General features: G+C 42.2%; 1 protein-coding gene across 6 annotated transcripts in view; it reads left to right on the top strand.

The window, feature by feature from the left end:
• The window catches only part of acacb (acetyl-CoA carboxylase beta), a 118,503-nt gene that overhangs the window by 79,966 nt on the left and 18,205 nt on the right, over positions 1 to 20,332 (top strand). For all 6 annotated transcript variants that reach the window (XR_013889040.1, XM_080208094.1, XM_080208093.1 and 3 more), the window contains 9 exons: positions 1,036 to 1,191; positions 5,030 to 5,152; positions 5,745 to 6,014; positions 9,804 to 9,901; positions 14,322 to 14,442; positions 16,014 to 16,124; positions 17,215 to 17,358; positions 18,376 to 18,496; positions 19,087 to 19,183. Coding sequence is in view for 5 of the 6 variants with exons in the window: in XM_080208094.1 (XP_080064220.1) it covers positions 1,036 to 1,191; positions 5,030 to 5,152; positions 5,745 to 6,014; positions 9,804 to 9,901; positions 14,322 to 14,442; positions 16,014 to 16,124; positions 17,215 to 17,358; positions 18,376 to 18,496; positions 19,087 to 19,183 (1,241 nt within the window). In the remaining variant the exon portion in view is untranslated. The remainder of the gene's footprint in view (positions 1 to 1,035; positions 1,192 to 5,029; positions 5,153 to 5,744; positions 6,015 to 9,803; positions 9,902 to 14,321; positions 14,443 to 16,013; positions 16,125 to 17,214; positions 17,359 to 18,375; positions 18,497 to 19,086; positions 19,184 to 20,332) is intronic.

Below are 20,332 nucleotides of genomic sequence, written 5' to 3'. Positions count from 1 at the left end.
AGGGATCTCAGCATTACTTCTACAGTCATAGCAGCGATGTTTAATAAATCATTCATCTAGTCTGCTTTTGGTCTACATTTTATAGAGCAAGAAGACTGCACTACAACAATAAATACTGTATCATGGGATTCAAGGAAAAGTGCATAAATTGTGATCCTAGATAGTGATGTGGGGATGAATAGGCATGTGATGGGCAGTTATTAATGGAAAGAGAGAAGCTGGTAGGGGTGTTGCAAGAGAGAATCAGCGTGGAAACTGTTCCTTCAAAAAGCAGAGAAGAGAAAGGTGTGTTTGAAAGTGAGATGGTGTTGGAGATGGTGGCAATGATAGAATATGATTTATTGAATGCAGAGTCTGCTTGGGAATCTGCTGGGGGAAGGTGAGGACCCTGTCATGCTTGTGAGAGAGAGAATGAGTAGAATCATGGCAAATGAGATGGTAAAACTCAGAAAAATGAATAGAGTCCTTTAACAGGAAACTAGGTAGGAAGAAATATAATTCAGGTGAATATATGAATCGTAATAGATGTCAACAGAAGACTCATCCTGGAGATAGAGAGGTGCAGGAATGTTGCTTACATGCTGAGTTTCTTTAAATTTATGGTCAGATTAAAATTATAACTTCATTTGTCTATTTATATCAATTGCTGGTAACCAATGTTTTATCCCCCTATTATTTATGCATGAGGTGGAGATGCTGGCGTTGGACTGGGGTGGGCACAGTAAGAAGTCTTACAATGCCAGATTGAAGTCTAACAGATATATTTTGAATCACAAGCTTTTGGAGTGCTGCTCCTTCATCAAGTGAGTCACCTGATGAAGGACCAATGCTCCAAAAGCTTGTGATTCCAAATAAACCTGTTGGACTTTAACTTGGTGTTGTGAGACATCTTACTGTTATTTTTGCAGTGATGAGCTCCTTTGAACCTCACATAAGCTCCATTTGAATTCATGGGACACTTTGGTCCCTGGATCTGACAAATTACTCTTTGAGAAATGGTAACACTTGAAATTTGTCTTGTGTACTTGTATTTAGATCATGTTCATTTCGTATGGAGAAAAGCAGGGCCCCCTCCATGGAATGCTGATGAATACACCTTATGTCACCAAAGATCTACTGCAGGCAAAGCGATTCCAGGCACAGTCTTTAGGAACAACCTACGTGTATGACTTTCCCGAAATGTTTCAACAGGTGAGTCTGTTTTCTCATCTTCCATTAGCAAGTTTCTCTTTGCAAAAAAGTATTGAATCATTTTTGAGGAACAGTTCCACAGAGATTGGGAACTCTTGGGTTTCTTGTGGATGTCAGCAGACAGAATTGTGAAACCCAGCCCTTCCTCACCTAGATCTGTTGTCACCCAATATTCACGCTCACCTGCCTGGTCAAGTGTGACCATCTTTTGGGTAAATAATCAGACCACAATGTGGGACTGTATCAGATTGAAAAAAGGAAAAAAGCATCTTTCCACACATTGTGTTTGAGTTGTGTTACTTTGACAAAGCAAAGGGAGATGAGGTGCCCCCGTGCTTATTAACTTACCTACTTTTACCTCAGGTAGAAAGTCACCACATGATTTGAAGTAATCTTCAGAATTAAATGCTGCTTTACGGTGCCAGGATTCTAAATGTGTGTTTTAAATAGCCATACAAATACTGTGGCAACAAGAGCAGGTCAAGAGGCTGGGAATGTTTCCATTAATAACACATGTAACATTGACTTCCTAACATCGGTCTACCATCTACAAAGCACAAGTCAGAAGTGTGATAGAATACTCCCCACTTGCCTGGATGAGTATAGCTCCAACAACACTCAAGAAGCTTGACACCTCCGAGACAAAATATCCCACTTGATTGGCACCTCATCCACCACCTTCAATTTTTACCCCTTCCCATATTTACACAACACAATCTGCATTAAAAAAATGCCATCCCCTTGCATCTGGCACAACGTATCTCAACTCCTTTGTGTATAGATGATAAATTGGACAAGTGATTACCCCATCCCCACCCTGCCCAGCCAGCCATGTGCTGATGATCCTCCTGACATCCCAAAAAAAGTACAGCTGTCACCTGTATGGAGTGCATTTCCTGGATGGTGTTTGTATCAACCTCCACTTTCTCTGTTCCTAGTTTTTGCTTTCTTTCATTAGATGGCATTCAATTGAATACATGGCTTTTCCTGGCATGTTCCTTATAACCAAAGGCAAATGTAGTGTTTCCTTACCCAACATCCACTTTTCAGCAACATTTTAAACAAATACTCTTTCATAGGATGAGGGCATTGCTAGCTAGACCAGCATTTATTGCCCATCCTAATTCCCCTTCAGAATGGTATAGTGCCAGAAGATTGGAGGATAGTGAATGTTGTCCCGTTGTTTAATAAGGGGAACAGAGACTTCCCCGGGAATTATAGACCGCTGAGTCTTACTTCTGTTGTGGGCAAAGTTTTAGAAAAAATTATTAGGGATAGGATTTATAGTTATTTAGAGAGTAATGAATTGATTGGAGATAGTCAGCACGGTTTTGTGAAGGGTAGGTCGTGCCTTACTAACCTTATTGAGTTTTTTGAGAAAGTGACCAAAGAGGTGGATGGGGGTAAGGCAGTTGACGTGGTATATATGGACTTCAGTAAGGCGTTTGATAAGGTTCACCCTGGAAGGCTTCTGCAGAAAATGCAGATGTATGGGATTGAGGGTGATTTAGTTAATTGGATCAGGAATTGGCTAGCAGATAGGAGACAGAGGGTGGTGGTTGATGGTAAGTATTCGTTATGGAGTTCGGTTACAAGCGGTGTGCCTCAAGGATCTGTTTTGGGGCCACTGCTGTTTGTAATTTTTATAAATGATCTGGATGAGGATATAGTTGGGTGGATCAGTAAATTTGCTGATGACACCAAAGTCGGAGGAGTGGTAGATAGTGAAGAGTGTTGTCATAGTTTACAGAGAGACTTGGACAAGTTGCAGAGCTGGGCCGAGAGGTGGCAGATGGAGTTTAATGCGGAAAAGTGTGAGGTAATTCACTTTGGCAGGAATAACAGATGTGTAGAGTATAGGGCTAACGGTAGGACTCTGAATAGTGTTGATGAACAGAGGGATCTAGGTGTATGTGTCCATAGATCCCTGAAAGTTGGGAATCAAGTAGATAAGGTTGTTAGGAAGGCATATGGTGTCTTGGCGTTTATTGGTAGGGGGATTGAATTTAGGAGCCGCAACGTCATGTTGCAACTATACAAAACTCTGGTGCGTCCGCACTTGGAGTATTGTGTGCAGTTCTGGTCCCCACATTATAAGAAGGATGTGGAGGCATTGGAGAGGGTGCAGAGGAGGTTTACCAGGATGTTGCCTGGTGTGGAGGGAAGGTCCTATGAGGAGAGACTGAGGGATTTGAGGTTGTTTTCGTTAGAAAGAAGGCGGCTAAGAGGGGACCTTATTGAAACATACAAGATGATTAGAGGTTTAGATAGGGTGGACAGTGATAGTCTTTTTCCTCGGATGGAGAAAGCTAGCACGAGGGGGCATAGCTTTAAATTAAGGGGTGGTAGTTATAGGACGGATGTCAGAGGTAGGTTCTTTACCCAGAGGATGGTGAGGGATTGGAATGCCCTGCCTGCTGCAGTTGTAGATGCGCCTAGTTTGGGGGCGTTTAAGAGATCTGTGGATAAGTTTATGGATGGAAAGGGATTGGTTTAGGTTAGAGGGTCATTGCTTTTTTAATTGGGCGGCGCAACATCGTGGGCCGAAGGGCCTGTTCTGCACTGTAATGTTCTATGTTCTATGTTCTATGAATGTGGTGGTGGTCTGTCTTCTTGAACCTCTGCTGGCCAGGTGGTGTAGTTACACACACACTACTGTTAAGAAGGGATATCCTGGATTTTGATCCAGTGACAATGAAGAAACGGCAATGCAGTGCCAAGTATGGATGATGTGTGGCTTGGAGGAGAAGTTTCAGGTGATGGTGTTTCTGATAATCTGTGGCTCTTGTCTGTAAAGGTGGTAAAGTTGTGGGTTTAGCAAGCACTATCAAAGGAGACTTGGTGAGGTGCTGCTGTGCATTTTGTTGATGGTACACACTGCTACTACTGTGCATCAGTGCTGGAGGCGGTAAAAATTGTAGGTGGTGGATGAGTTGCCAATCAAGTGGGTTGCTTTGTCTTGGATGGTGTTGAGCTTCTTGAGTGTTGTTGGAGCTGCACTCATGCAGGCAAGTGGAGAGTATTCTGTCGCACTCCTGACTTGTGCTTTGTAGATGGTAGACCAACTTTAGGAAGTCAGGAGTGTGTTACTAATGGATATATTCTCAGCCTCTTGTCGCCACAATATTTATATGGATTCAGTCTCTGATCAATGGTAAACCCCAAGAATGTTGATAGTTTTCCAGAATGATGATCAGGAGAGAGAAAAACCTAGAAGATTCCACCCTTGCCAAGCTACTAGGTACTCACTGAATCATCGAATCACTACAGTGCAGAAAGAGATCATTTGGCTCATCGAGCCTGAACCAACAACAATCCCACCGAGGCCCAAATCCCCATAACCCCATGTATTTACCCTACTAAACCCTCCGACACCAAGGGGCAATTTAGCATGGCCAGTTAACCTAACCCGCATATCTTTGGACTGTGGGAGGAAACCAGAGCACCTGGAGCAGACACTGGGAGAATGTGCAAACTCTCCACAGCCAGTGACCTGAGGTTGGGATTGAACCCGGCTCCTTGGCACTGTGAGGCAGCAGTGTTAACCACCATTACTGTTGTGGTACTGTTGTGTTCCCTTAGCTGAGCTAAGCTAGTTCAGCACAGGTGAAGGATCCTGGTCTATGTAACTCAATGCCGATTCACATGCTGTGTTTAGCCATTAAGATGTTTGAAGAATTCTCATTGGCTGTTTCTAAGTGATACGTGGTGTATTTGATGAATACTAAACCTTGATCAGAGGGTTATTTAATATGACTTTTGTCTTGTTCTTTTGCATATCAACAAATGTGAGAGAAGAAATAAACCTTGATTTCTATCTTTTCCTCCTGTGGCCCAGGCTCTCTTTAAGCTGTGGGGACCTAATGTGGAATACCCTCAGGAGCCATTCCTGTGTACAGAACTTGTGTTGGACTCTCAGGGTCAGTTAGTTCATATGAACAGGATTCCTGGAGGTAATGAGGTATGTACATTTTGTTGGTGTTTTATTGAGAGACCTAGATAAAGTTCCAAGGCCTATAATAAACAATGTCATTAAAATTGGCAACAGGAAGAGAGAAAGAGGTCTGTTTATAAAAGTAGTGACTAGGTGTTCTGAAAGCAGTGGTGCCAAGCCTTGAAAAGGTAAGATATTGGACCTTTTTAATTACATAGAAAGAAAGTAAGAATTTGTATCAGCATGTGTACTGACATCCATCAGTGACTTGTGTGTGTATGTGTATGTGTGTGTGTTTTTGCTTTGCTACAGAATTTCAGGACCATAAAGTAAGATACTAATAAATTCAGAAGAAACTTCTTCACAAAAACAGTGTTTAAAATGTGGAACTCGCTACCACATGACGGAGTTGAGATAAATAGAATAGGTGCATCTAGCTCTTAAGAATGTGCACAGAAACTTTCCAGGAAGGACTTCTTGTTCAGTTTACCAATGTGTTTTTTGAACAACTGTAATTCTCTTCAAAATATGTAACTGTTAGATTTGTTACTATATTCCTGGAGGTCACTTCCATGTAATCTACAATGAATGAATATGGTTGTGTTGGATTCACCCTCAGGTAGGAATGGTGGCCTGGAAAATGAACTTAAAAACTCCAGAATATCCTGAAGGGCGTGACATTGTCATCATTTGTAATGACATCACTTTTAAGATTGGCTCATTTGGCCCTGAGGAGGATTTGCTGTTCCTGCGGGCATCTCAACTAGCCAGAGCGGAAGGCATTCCAAGAATCTACATAGCAGCTAACAGTGGTGCCAGAATTGGGCTTGCTGAAGAGATCAGGAACATGTTCCAGGTGGCCTGGGAAGATCCTGAGGATCCGTACAAGGTGATAACTTTTTTCATCTCCCTCTGCCTTAATAGTTGCTCAGTTCCAGTTCATTATCTTTCCGTTGGGACCCACACCCACTCAATGGAAAGTGATGGTGGCCCTTGACTTTCACCAACAGGTATGAAGTACTTGCTACTGTGTGGATAGGCAACAGGTTGGCAGGATGGGTGGGAAAACTGCCCATTGCATCATCTACAGGGGGTTATTCAGGTTGTGGGAGTAAATAGGAATGTGGTAGCGATAGGAACAATTTAATCATAGGATAGATGTATGTGCTTTGCAGCTGTGACTGGGTGTTTGAATGAATCATAGAATCCCTACACGGCAGAAGGAGACCATTTGGCCCATAGAGTCTGCACCGACCACAATCCCACCCCGGCCCTATTTTTGTAACCCCACTTGTTTACCCAGCTAATCCCCCTGACATTAGGATCAATTTAGCATGGCCAGTCAACCTGACTGACACACCTTTGGATTTTGGGAGGAAACTGGAGTACCCGGAGGAAATGCATGCAGACACAGGGAGAATGTGCAAACTCCACACAGATAGTTGCCCAAGGCTAGAATTGAACCCAAGTCTCTGGGGCTGTGAGGCAGCAGTGCTAACCACTGTGCCGCCCACTAGTGTTGCCTGCCTAGTGCCAGGATTAAAGACATCTCCAAGTGCCAACATTAAGGACATCTCCTTGTGGCTGGAGACAAACTTGTGTGGGAACGAAAGGATTCACCTGTGGTCCATGTGGAAGCCAACAACATGAGGAGAACTGGAATGATGTTCTGATTAGAGAGTTTAAGGATTGGGGTCCAGATTAAAATTCAGAACCTCAAAGATAATAATCTCTGGTGTGTTATCTGAGCCAGGTGTCAACTGGCAAAGGGTGAAAAAGATTAGAGAATTAAATGTGTGGATCAAGGAGTGCATGAGAAGAAAAGATTTCAATTCATGCCACTGCTTAAAAATCTTAAGCTTCCATAGCCAATTACATAGATATGGGGACAAGATAGTTCAGTTTGATTAGGCAAATAGACGAAAAGATGTAGTGATAAATAAACAGTGGGGAATATTTGAAGAAACAAATAAATATGTTCAACAAAAATGTTGGCAAGTGTGAGGTGGTCCACTTTGGTAGGAAGAATGGTAGGAAGGACTATTACTTACGTGGCGAAAAACTGCAGCAGGCGACGGTGCAGAGGGACCTCGGGGTCCTTGTGCATGAGTCGCAAAAACCCAGCTTGCAGGTGGTCAGGAAGGCAAATGGGATGCTGGCCTTCATAGCGAGGGGGATTGAATATAAAAGTAGGGAGGTCTTGCTGCAGCTGTATAGGGCATTGGTGAGGCCGCAGCTGGAGTACTGTGTGCAGTTTTGGGCGCCGCACCTGCGCAAGGATATTTTGGCCCTGGAGGGAGTGCAGAGGAGGTTTACTAGGCTGATACCGGAGTTGAGGGGATTGAGCTATGAGGAGAGGCTGAATAAACTAGGCTTGTACTCGTTAGAGTTTAGAAGAATGAGGGGAGATCTCATTGAGACGTATAAGATGATGAATGGGATGGATAGGATAGAGGTGGAGAGACTCTTCCCGCTCAAAAAAGACAGTAGGACTAGGGGGCACAGCCTCAAGATAAAGGGGAGGCGGTTTAGAACGGAGTTGAGGAGGAACTTCTTCACTCAAAGGGTGGTGAATCTCTGGAATTCTCTGCCCGTTGAAGTGGTGGAGGCTGCCTCGCTAAATATTTTTAAGAAGCGGGTTGATGGGTTCTTGATAAGAGAGGGGATTAAGGGTTATGGGGAGAGGGCGGGAAAGTGGAACTGAGCCACAACAGATCAGCCATGATCTTATTGAATGGCGGGGCAGGCTCGAGGGGCTGGGTGGCCTACTCCTGCTCCTATTTCTTATGTTCTTATGTTCTTATATTTCATTTAAAAATAGGATTCAATCTGAAGGTCCAAATTTAGCTTACCAGGAAAAGTTAAGGACAGTATTCGATTGAAAGGAGAGGTTTTACAATTGTGCAAAGAATAGTAGTAGTAAGGGATTGGGAATGGTTTCGAAACTAGCAAAGGGCCACCAACAGATGATAAAAAGGGCAAAAATAGAGTACGAGTAGACTAGCCAGAAAATGAAGCTGACTGTAAGACTTTCTACAGTATGTAAACAGGAGACAAGGAGCTAAAATAAACATTGGTCCCAAAGAGACAAAGATAGAAATTTATCATGGAGAATCTTGAAATGTCAGAGAATCTGAAGAAATATTTAATGTCTGTCTTCACAGGAGAAGACACAAATTACATATCAATAATAAAGGGTAACCAAGGGGCTAATATGACTGAGGAACTTAAGATAATTAGTATCAGCAGAGATTTCTCAGGGAATGAAGAGATATGGGAAAGTGGAGTTGAGGTAGAACATTAGCCACAATTGAATTGAATAGCAGAGCAGGCCAGAGGGGTTGAATGCTCCACTGCTGCTCCTATTTCTTATGTTTTAAAATGTCCCCAGTCATTAGTGAACGGTAGCATAATGGTTATGATAGTGAACTAGTTATGCCAGAAATCTGGATTAATGATCTAAAGACATGAATTTAAATCTCATAATAGTATCTGGGCAATTTAACTTCAATCACTCAAAAAGAAGGATTAAAAAGCCATTTTCAATAATGATCGTAGGACTACCAGATCATCATAAAAAACCATCTAATTCACTGATGGCCTTCAGCGAAGGAAATCTGCCGCCCTTACCCAGCCTGGCCTCCATGTGACTCCAGACCCATAGCAATATGGTTGATAACCACACTGCTCTTTGAAATGGCCTAGCATATCCAATGAATGAATAAAGCATGGGGAATCCTGAGGCGTGTGCCTCAATCACAATATGGTTACTTTAGAATCATTACAGTACAGAAGGAGGCCAATCAGCCCATCGAGTCTGCACCAACCACAATCCCACCCAGGCCCTATCCCCATAATCCCGTACATTTACGTTGCTAGTTCCCCTGACACGAAGGGGCAATTTAGCATGGCCAGTACACCTAACCTCACATCCTTGGATTCTTTAATTATGACCAATGATGAACAGGTAAGGAATGTCTGGCCCATGCTGCCTGTTTCACGGGACTGCAATACCTTGTATATCACAATAGATACACTCCCCACCCCACTTAAAAGCATGGGGAAGGAGGCAGAATGTAAAGTTGAGGCCACAATCAAGTCAGCCGTGTTATTGAATGATGGAGCAGGCTTGTGGGCTGAATTGCCTTGTTCTTCTCCAAATTCGTATGTTCAGTATGTGATCTTCTGGGAGAGATAAAAAAAATGTCAACCTGGGAGAAAACCGTCCCGGAAGATTCCTACCTGACTCATCTAGGCGATCAACAGTAGTGCAGAAGATCATTCTGTCTGTAAATTCTCTGAAGCATCTTTTGTGAGAGGGAATGTCTGGCCTAACCAGAAGTCAGTCCAGCTAAATGTTATTAATGTTGTGTAAGTGGAAACAGTTTCACTAAACGTGTGTGTAATAATCCCCTAAAGCTCTGATGGCACACTTGGTAACAAATGGAAGCTTTTACCATTTCCGAAGTGCTTTTTAGAATATTTCAGTACAGTGTTTCCTCCATAATAATAAAATTTAATTTTAAGATGTGAATTACATCACTCAGTGTATGTGGACAGTTAGAACAACCTTCAACTGATTGAGAATATAACTTCATTGTAGGTTCATCTCTCGTGATGTTAAAATTTGAATACATCATTCGGATTGTTAATTTCTAATATGCGTTTAATTTATCAGGGCTTCAGGTACCTATATTTGACGCCTCAGGACTACACCAGAATTAGTCCCTTTAATTCTGTGCATTGTCAACATGTGGAGGAGGATGGAGAGTACAGGTGGGTATTATATACAGCAAAATTGGAAAATCTAAAATTAATGTACAATCAGCACCTATAAAAGATAGTGTGTAACATCTTGATGTACTGTTTGTTTAAACTGATGAAGAGTGTGACAAAAGCAGAACAAAGCTTTTGATGTTCTTGCTTACAAAGTTTTTTTAAAAAGATTTTATCGCTGGAGATCACAGTGCAACAGCATTGCCAGGGAATTAGCTGTGTGTATTGTTTATACCTATTGGCTGGGATTTTCTATCCTCAACCTGCAGTGGGTTTGCCGGCGGTGGAGGTGGGTGACATTGGCTGGTGGGTTCTCCTGCGACACGGCCACAAGCCATGGAATTGTCTTCCCACTGCCAGCCAATGACAAACCACCTCCACTACTGGAAAACCCACTGCAGGGTTGTGGGGGGGAGATCCTAGCCATTGTGTGAATCCATTCTAGCCTGAAGCAAATCAGAAAAGTTGTTCCACAGATTGCTAAGGGACATAGCGACCTGAAGCAAGGCATTGACTCTCACACGCTGGGAATAAACAGCAGTCAATTAATAGTCCTTGGGAAAATTTTGGCTTCAACATCATTCTTTTCACAGGACATTGGTGTTGCTGGCAGGGCTATTATAATTGCCCATCCCTAATTGTCCTTTCTTGAATTGTTGCAGTCTATGTGGTGTAGGTACACCCACAGTGCTGTTAGGGAGGGAGTTCCAGGATTTTGACCCAATGACAGTGAAGGAACAGCAAAATATTTCCAGGTCAGAATGATGCATGGTTTGGAGGAGATCTTGCAGGTGGTGTTGTTCCCATGCATCTGCTGTTTTTATCCTTCTATGTGATGACAGTCATGGGTTTGGAAGGTGCTGTCTAAGGAGCCTTGGTGAGTTTCTGCAGTGTTACTTGTAGCTGATGCACACTGCTGCTACTGTGCATTGGTGATAGAGGGAGTAAATATTTGTGGAAGGGATGCCAATCAAGACGGCTGCTTTGTCCTGAATGGTGTCAAGCTACTTGGGTATTGATTAAGCTACACTCATCGAAGCAAGTGGAGAGTATTCCTGAATTGCGCCTTGTAGATGGTGGACAGTTTTTGGGGAGTCAGGATGTGAGGTACTCGCAGCAGAATTCCCAGTCTCTGACCTGTCTTTGTAGCCACAGTATTTATAAGGCTAATCCAGTTCAGTTTCTGATCAATGGTAATCTCCAGATGTTGATAGTGGGGGGTTGGGGGGGGTTCAGTGATGGTAATGCTATTGAATGTCAACAAGAGATGTTTGGATTCTCCTCTTTTTAAAGTTTATTTATTATCAGTCACAAGTTGGCTTACATTAACACTGCAATGAAGTTACTGTGAAAATCCCCTAGTCGCCACACTCCGGCGCTGTTCGGTTATACTGAGGGAAAATTTAGCATAGCCAATGCACCTAACCAGCATGTCTTTGGGATTGTGGGAGGAAACTGGAGCACCCGGAGGAAAACCACCCTGACACGGGGAGAATGTGCAGGCTCTGCACGGACAGTGACCCAAGCCAGGAATTGAACCCAGGTCCCTGGCGCTGTGAGGCAGCAGTGCTGACCACTGTGCCACCATGGAGATGATCATTGCCTGGCTCTTGTGTGGCATGAATATTACTTGCTAGATATCAGCCGAAGTCTGAATGTTGTTCAGGTCTTGCCGCATATGGTCTACTTCACTATCTGAGGATTTGCGAATGGTGCTGAACATTGTGCGATTATCAGTGGACATCCCCCTTTTAACCTTAGGATGAAGCAGTTGAAGGCAGAATTCCTCCTAAGACTCCAGCAGTGATATCCTCGGACTGAGATGATTGATCTCCAACAACCACAGCCATCTTCCTTTGTGCTAGATATGACTCGAGCCAGTGGAGTGTTTTCCCCCTCATCTCCATTGACTCCACTTTTGCTCCAGCTCCTTGATGTCACCCTTGGTCGACTGGGACCTTGATGTCAAGGGCAATTACTCTCACCTCATCTCTTGAATTCAGCTCTTTTGTCCATCTTTGGACTAAAGTTGAAATGAGGTCAGGAGCTGAGTGATCCTGATGGAAACCAAACTGAGCGTCAGTGAGCAGGTTACTGCTGAGTATATGTTGCATGATAGCTCTATTAATGAGCCCTTCTCTAAGTTTCAAACACTTCTCATATTCTAGCTAATTACAATTTTGATTGAACTACAAGGGATACATAGGCTAGTGCAAGGCTATGGACAGAAATTTTGAGTAAGACCAGTGTGATAAACTAAGCTTTTGAGAAGAGTCTAACACCTTGCAAAGCCTGCAAAGGGTGGCACAGTGGTTAGCACTGTTGCCTCACAGCAGCCAGGGACCCAAGTTCAATTCCCGGTTTGGGTCATTGTCTGTGCAGAGTTTGTACATTCTCATCGTGTCTGAGTGGATTTCCTCCGGGTACTCCAGTTTCCTTCCACAGTCAGAAAAATGTGCTGGTTAGGTGCATTGGCCATGTTAAATTCTGCCTCAGTGTATCAGAACAGGTGCCAGAATGTGATGACTAGGGGATTCTCACAGTAACTTCATTGCAGTGTTAATGTAAGCCTCCTTGTGACACTTATAAATTAAAAAAAAGAAAAGCCATCTAAAGAAACTCAAACAACTAAAGGCTTTTTCATTTTTTAATGAACTTTTCAATATTAATTTTCCTTGGGCTGTATTTTGTAATGACTGCATTTTGCGACCAATGTAAATGACTCTATCCTTAAACCCATTTTGCTAATGCCATCTGATATGAAAGTGACTCCAACTTGTTTTTGGATTTTGGATGCATATGTAAATCATATGCATAAATCCAGAAACAGTAGTAGATCTACTATTCACCCAAGGCTTCATCTCAGACTGTGCACTGGGTCACATACTTTAAATCATAAGGAGCAAGGATTCTTTCCTTTGGGACTATTAGGTGTTGAAAAAGTGTAACTCCAATGTTTCCTCTTCTTATATTTTGTCAATGAATGATAAGCTAAGGTAAGCTTAATATCACTTAGTTTCTGTCTCAATAAATACGTTTACATCGAATTAAAGCTTGAAAGTTCCTTCTGTGCTAATAGTATGGCATGGTGGCACAGTGGTTTGCACTGCTGCTTCACAGCACCAAGGACATGGGTTCGATTCCAGCCTTGGGTCACTGTCTGTGTGGAGTTTGCATGTTCTCTTCATGTCTGCTTGGGTTTCTTCTGGGTGCTCTGGTTTCCTCCCACAGTCCAAAGACGTGCAGGTTAGTGGATTGGCCATACTAAGTAGCCCCTTATATCCCAGGATGTGTAGGTTGGGGGGATTAGTGGGGTAAATGCATGGGATTAAGGGGATAGTGTAAGATGCTCTGTCGGCGAATCGGTGCAGCTTGATGGGCCAAATGGCTACTTTCAGCACTTTAGGGATTTTATGATTCTTTGACTGCTGTATTAAAATGGAATTCCATAGAGTAAGACATGGGTTCTATCTCTCATTTCCCCTCTCTGTTTAACATTGAAGTACTGCAAAGTCAGCCAAGCTATTTGGAAGAGATGATGAGTGGAGACAAGCCATTTTCTCAGATAAAGAAAAGGAATCAAATCCAGTTAAGAATCATTTGCTTGGAGGGATATTGATCAACATACGGTGATGTGCATTCATCCACCCACTTCAACTAATAGTGTGGCCCAAGAGAAGTGAACTGTGATGGTTGTCATCAATTCTCTCCAATAGACTACATGGTATTTTGCTATGCTGGGCTTTTGAGAAAGAATGTGTGTTTTAGTTAAATAATATATTTTTTATGGGGACTAAAGTTTGGTAGTGAAAATTTGATTTGATTTATTATTGTCAAATGTATTAACATACAGTGAAAAGTATTGTTTTTTGCATGCAATACAGACAGAGTATACCATTCATAGAGAAGGAAATGATAGAGTGCAGAATGTAGTATTACAGTCATAGCTAGGGTGTAGAGAAAGATCAACTTAATGCAAGATAGGTCCATTCAAAAATCTGACGGCAGCAGGGAAGAAGCTTTCTTGAGTAGGTTGGTGTGTGACCTTGGACTTTTGTATCTTTTTCTGGACAGAAGAAAGCGGAAGAGAGAATGTCCGGGGTGCATAATTATGCTGGCTGCTTTGCCGAGGCAGTGGGAAGTGCAGACAGAGTCAATGGATGGGAGACTGGTTTGCGTGATAGATTGGGATATGTTCATAACCTTTTGTAGTTTCTTGGGGTCTTGGTCAGAGCAGGAGCCATACCAAACTGTGGTACAACCAGAAAGAATGCTTCCTATGGTGAAAGTGGATATTGGGCTTCCTCAGAGACGGAAAGTGTTATTAGTGTTTCCAGTTTTGTTCCAACATTAGTAGTCTCTTAAACTAGCTATGTAGAAAAGGCTAGGTGACTTTCCTAACTATGGTTCTGTTTTGCAGATATATGATAACTGACATTATTGGCAAGGAGGAAGACCTGGGAGTGGAGAATCTGCGTGGAGCTGGAGCTATTGCTGGAGAATCATCCCTCGCCTACAATGAGATTGTCACAATCAGCCTGGTAAGTGTGACTGACTTTGCAGACTGGTATTGCTCACAGTGCCTGGATTTCTCTCACCTCACCAGTAGCTAGGTTCATCCGGTCCTGCTGCTGTGAATGGAGATTTGCCAAATTCTCCATCCTCACTGGCAGCTGTGGCAGGACATGCGAGACAAGAGAACTCCGGCCCATTTGTCAAATAGTGGAATGCTTCGTAAGGATGAGGGAGTTATACCACACAATCCACCATGGTCTACTGCTTTGGTTGGATTTGTGTCCTCTTAATATCACACTAAACACAGGTTTAAGCCAACAGCTTAATTAGTCAACTTTGAAGATTGAAAAATAATTGTAAGTTTTAGAGTGGAGGTCAGACTGATCAAGAACTAAAACAGTGGATCATCATTGCACACAGGACATTCAGGTGAATTTGATGTTTTACACATGTGGGAAGATGATACATTTATGGTTAAGATGTAAGAAATTTAATTGTGGATACCTAGAAATTAGTTTAATGAACAGAGAATTGGATGGCATTCTATAAAAGAAGGATTTTATGTTTTAGTAATAAAAGATGGCTTAGTTAAAAGTAAATTATTTAGTACAGTTGTAAATGGAGACACATGTGATCTGGATGTTTCTAGCAATTGGGTTTTGGCTGGGAATAGATGATGTGGTCTGACTTTCATTCTGTATTGGAAAGAGGTTTGCATGTGACAAGTTTTTCAAATAATGATGTCCAGCTAATACTTTTAAGGAATGGAAGGCTGACTTGTGTATGGCTGATATCATTGGCCAATAGAGTGAAAGACGTTCATCACTTTTTGAGTGGGACAAGAGTGCTTTGTCTTTTTAAAAAGACTGCGATAGCCTTGCAGAGTGGGAAACTCAAGTACAATCGTGGAAGTGGGTGGAATAAGTCGTGGATGTTTTGAGAAAGAAATTGTGAAGCTAAGTAAATTAACATAAGGACCTTTTTTCCATTACCTAAGTGAACACTGTAACAGAAAAATAAATACTGTTTCTGATCAAAGGAGTGTTTTGTATTTATCCGTACGTAATGGAGGTGATATTAGCTTTGCTGGGAAATGGATGGTCTTACTTATACCTGGAGAATGGTGAGATACAAGTGCTTTTAAAACCTGTGCAATTTCACTGTCCGGAGGAGAGAAATTTGGAGAAAATTTAGTTAACAGATGCATGTCTGAAACAATAAAATGCCCCAAACTTTGAACAAAATGTAGAGAAGGATTTGCACATCTATGATAGTTGCTGTAGAGGACTTCACTGTGATAAATAAAAGCTTTGAAAAAATGACTTTCTAAGATGTGACAGAGTACAAATTGTTTTGCAGTTTGTTATGGATTGCTTAATATGTTTGGTGAAATTATTCTATTCCTGTTTTAATAACCAAAAAAAACCCAATTAATATAACACAGAATTTCACCCTGAACACAATAGCCAGTTTGTGACAAGTGCAGTATAAAGAAGCTTCTACCCTAGTACCCTAGTATCTGTCAATAGCATCTTCAACTGTAAACAGCTAGCAGAAATGGCTGGCCAGAGATACTCAGCCCATTTGTATTTTGCAGGTGACCTGTCGTGCAATTGGAATTGGAGCGTACTTAGTGAGGTTGGGACAACGTGTGATCCAAGTGGAAAATTCCCACATCATTCTCACTGGAGCCAGTGCACTGAACAAGGTCAGGATAATGCATACTGCTTTCTGTATTAATTAACATAATGTTGCCAATTTAGAAGCAAAAAGCCTATCAAACATTTCTGAGCTGGTTTCGAATCATTGAAAATTCCATTTGCACTGCCATGACAAGATGAGGATGGCACAGTGGTTAGCACTACTGCCTCACAGCACCAGAGACCCAGGTTCAATTCCAGCCTTGGATGACTGTGTGGAGTTTCCACATTCTCCTTGTATCTGCGTAGGTTTTCTCCGGGTGCTCTGGTCTCCTCCCACAGTCCGAAGATGTGCAGGTTAGGTGCATTGGCCATGGAAAATATGTGCGGTTAGGGTGATAGGGGATAGGGTGGGGTGTGGACCTGGGTGGGATGCTCTTTCAAACAGTTGGTGCAGACTCGATGGGCCGAATGATTTCCTTCTTATGGGGGGATCTGATATTATGAGAGGCAGAGATAGGGTAGATCATAACATCTTTTCACAATGGCATAGATGTCTAAGATCAGAGATAATAAGTTTAAGGTGAGGACGAAGTGGTTAAGGGGAGATCTGAGGAAAACCTTTTTCACCCAGAGGGTAGTGAAAATATGGATTGCGCTGCCTGAGAGGCTGGTGGAGGCAGGTACTTTGGCAGCACTTAAGGAGCATCTGGACGAGTACTTAAGTTACAAAGGCATAATAGGCTATGGACAAAGTGCTGGTAAATGGGATTAGTATAGATCAGTATTTCTTGGTCGATATTGACATGGTGGGCTGACAGCCTGTTTCTATGCTGTATGATTCTATTGTGTGATGAATTAAGCAGGGTTAATATCAGGGGTTGTACAATCTGCCTGTACACAGAACAGGAAGGAAGGGCTGAGCTGATGTCTCTTCTCCAAAGTGAAAATGATGCATTGAGTCAACAGTAGAAGCGAAACTTCCAAAAACCAAATTGGGTTTTTGTGCTTTGATCCAAGACTTGCATTTATTTGTTTCTGATAATGCAAACTAATTCCACATTATCTTTGCTTCAAATCAGTGTTTTACATAGCTACAGTGGAAGAAAATAGTTCTTTCTTTCTCTCACCTCAATCTGTGTCATTCATTCCTGATAGGTTCTTGGCCGTGAAGTGTACACATCCAACAACCAGCTGGGTGGAGTGCACATCATGCACAACAATGGTGTATCGCACACCACCGTTCCTGATGATTTTGAGGGAGTTTACACCATCTTGCAGTGGCTCTCTTACATGCCTAAGGTGAGTGTGTAAGTTTACAGCACAACTCTGTACGAATCCAACTTGGATGGAAGTTTTTTTCAGTCTTAAGCTTTCAAAGTCTCAGTTGGGGATTTATGATCTTTATTGAACTTGGCTAGCATGAATTTAATCTGTCTAAAGCAGTTTATAGGGCCAACTGAAACAGAGTAGCATTAAGGTTCCTGATTGTTATTGTCTATGTATCTGCATCTCGAAAGGGTATAGAGTGGATGAAACTATTGAAGCAAATATACTTGCCCAGAGGAAAGAAAGGTTTGAGGGGCAGTCTGTAGTTCCTCACTGTTAAAGAATTAACAGCCCATGATGTTTCAAACCAATAGAGACTTCACACAAAAGCTCCAATTCCTTTTTGTAGGAGAGTGAATTCCTTCATGTTCCCCGTCTCTCCATTTTGGTGGTCTTTGTGGGCTATGTATTACCTTTGTCAAATGTGTGATTGTGGGATGATCTCTTCCAATAATGTCTTTCCAAGCCTGTGTCTTAAAGCTTATTAAAGTAATATCTTCATCGATTCCATTTCTATCCAAAGGCATCTTTCTACAGGACAATAGTCCAAATGTAAGGATTCCAAGTGCAGGATCGAAACACTTTGAATAGGATTTTCCGGCCGCACTCACCCCAAGGTCAGAAAATCCTGCTCGAGGTCAACAGACCATTGCATGGTCCATGTTCCATCCGCTACGATTCCCGTGGTGGGTGGGACAGGAAAATCCCACCCCTTGATTCAAACTAACATAAAGTCCACTTTTAATTCCTGATAAAATGAGACACTCTTGGGTTGACCAAGGCAAGGCAGAGTGTGAAATCACGGTATTCACACATCATTTACTGGTAGCTTATTCATGTTTTGTTCTAAATATTTACCACTTGTGCTTTCCTTGCTTCCCCTCTACAAACTGTGATCAGATTAAATATTAATTTCTATCAAGCTATGTTTTTAAGGTATTAGATGAATGAATATTTAGTTTGAATGCTTGTTCTATTCTGTTCCTACAGAACAACATGAGTCCAGTGCCTGTGATTTCCCCAAAGGATTGTCCTGAGAGGGAAATTGATTTTGTCCCCACCAAGGCCCCATATGATCCACGTTGGATGCTGGCTGGTAGACCCCATCCGAGTAAGAACGTCATGTTTGGTATAGAATAAGAAATGATTTAATGAATGCTACAATTTAGTGCATATGGTTTTGCATCTAGAAATTCCTCTGATTACTTACAATTGTTCCATGTAAAACAGCTGAGACAATAATCATGAAACTTCATAGAATCCCTACAGTACAGGAGACCATTCAGCCCATCAAGTCTGTACCAAACAGAATCCCACCCAGGCCTACTTCTGTAACCCTCATTTACCCTGCTAATCCCCCTGACACTAGGATCAATTTAGCATGGCCAACCAACCCAACCCACATATTTTTGGACTGTGGGAGGAAACCGGAGCACCCAGTGGAAACTCATGCAGACACAAGGAGAACGTGCAGACTCCAGGCAGACAGTGACCTAAGGCTGGAATTGAACCTGGGTTCCTGGTGTTGTGAGGCAGCAGTGCTAGCCACTGTGCCACTCTACAAGTTGCGCAGATGTGATGCATGGGGGACTATCTAGCAAAACGTGTTGGAGAAAGAATAAACGCTAAAAAGGATTGTGTCACCTTGTGACTGGTTTAGAGGAGCAATTTCTTTCTTATGCAATTCTTGTTAAATTGCAGCTATCAAAAGTGCCTGGCAGAGTGGCTTCTTTGACCATGGATCCTTCACTGAAATCATGAAACCTTGGGCACAGACTGTAGTTGTGGGAAGAGCAAGGTAAGAATCAGTAAATTTCTTTCCTGCTTAAGGTTAAATGCTACAGCTTTTAACTATTTCCTTGTGCTGTCCATAAACTCCAGATCTGCTATACGTCACAATCTTCCTCCTCCCTGAGTCCTCATTGTGTTTGAATCATAAGAACATAAGAAATAGGAGCAGGAGTAGGCCATCTAGCCCTTCGAGCCTGCCCCGCCATTCAATAAGATCATGGCTGATCTGTCGCTGCTCAGTTCCACTTTCCCGCTTTCTCCCCATAACCCTTAATCCCCTCTCTTATCAAAAACAAGATGAGTTAACACTATTTTGTACTGTCCTTCAGTCTTTCCTTCCTCCCACAGTATATTCAAGCTCTAAATGATCTATTTACTATTTGTTGATTTGACTTCATCTTCTCTCCTATAGTTTTAATCTTGGTGGTGGTCTGCACCATGGACTTTGGACCTTCACCCAGGTTCTTCCAAAAGATAAAATGAATGCCAACCTATTTATCAAAGGGAACTCCAAAAAGTACTCAACAATGTGGTTTCTTTGCCAGGGAGTACAGTCTATTCATGAAATACCTGACTACCAATTCATCATCTGTGCAGCTGATAAACAAGAAGTGCTGCAAACGGGGTTACAATTATCCCGTCTACCGCATTACTTAGAGAACAGCTTATCGCATCGGAATGTTTCAAACTTCTTCCCACAATTGGTTAGGTGCATTGGCCACATTAAATTCTCCCTCAGAGTACCTGAACAGGTGCCGGAGTGTGGCGACTAGGGGATTTTCATGGTAACTTCACTGCAGTGTTAATATAAACCTACTTATGATACTAATAAATAAGCTACTGACTTTACTTAATTATTTTTGAAGTGCAGTAACTTCTATATAGACAGTTATATTATAAGAGCATAAACTGAAAGCACTAAATAAATTACTTTCATTTTGCAATGTTAGGGCAGCCGTACATCTATAGTCCAATACCATCACTGCATTTCAGCGTGGGATCTGGTGGGGGAGGAGGAGGGGCTACATAATAGGTTAAAATTAAGATAAAGTTGACTGAGCTTAGTCAGAGGGTTAATGGCTGGAAAAGCCACTTTTATGATTTTAACTAATTAAACCCAAGCATGTATTAAGTTTGAACTCCATTATAGGTAACT

The sequence above is a fragment of the Carcharhinus amblyrhynchos genome, chromosome 20 (assembly GCF_965287045.1).
Source record: "Carcharhinus amblyrhynchos chromosome 20, sCarAmb.v2.hapA, whole genome shotgun sequence".
Taxonomy (NCBI): domain Eukaryota; kingdom Metazoa; phylum Chordata; class Chondrichthyes; order Carcharhiniformes; family Carcharhinidae; genus Carcharhinus; species Carcharhinus amblyrhynchos.
This window is presented reverse-complemented; position numbering and strand designations above follow the sequence as displayed.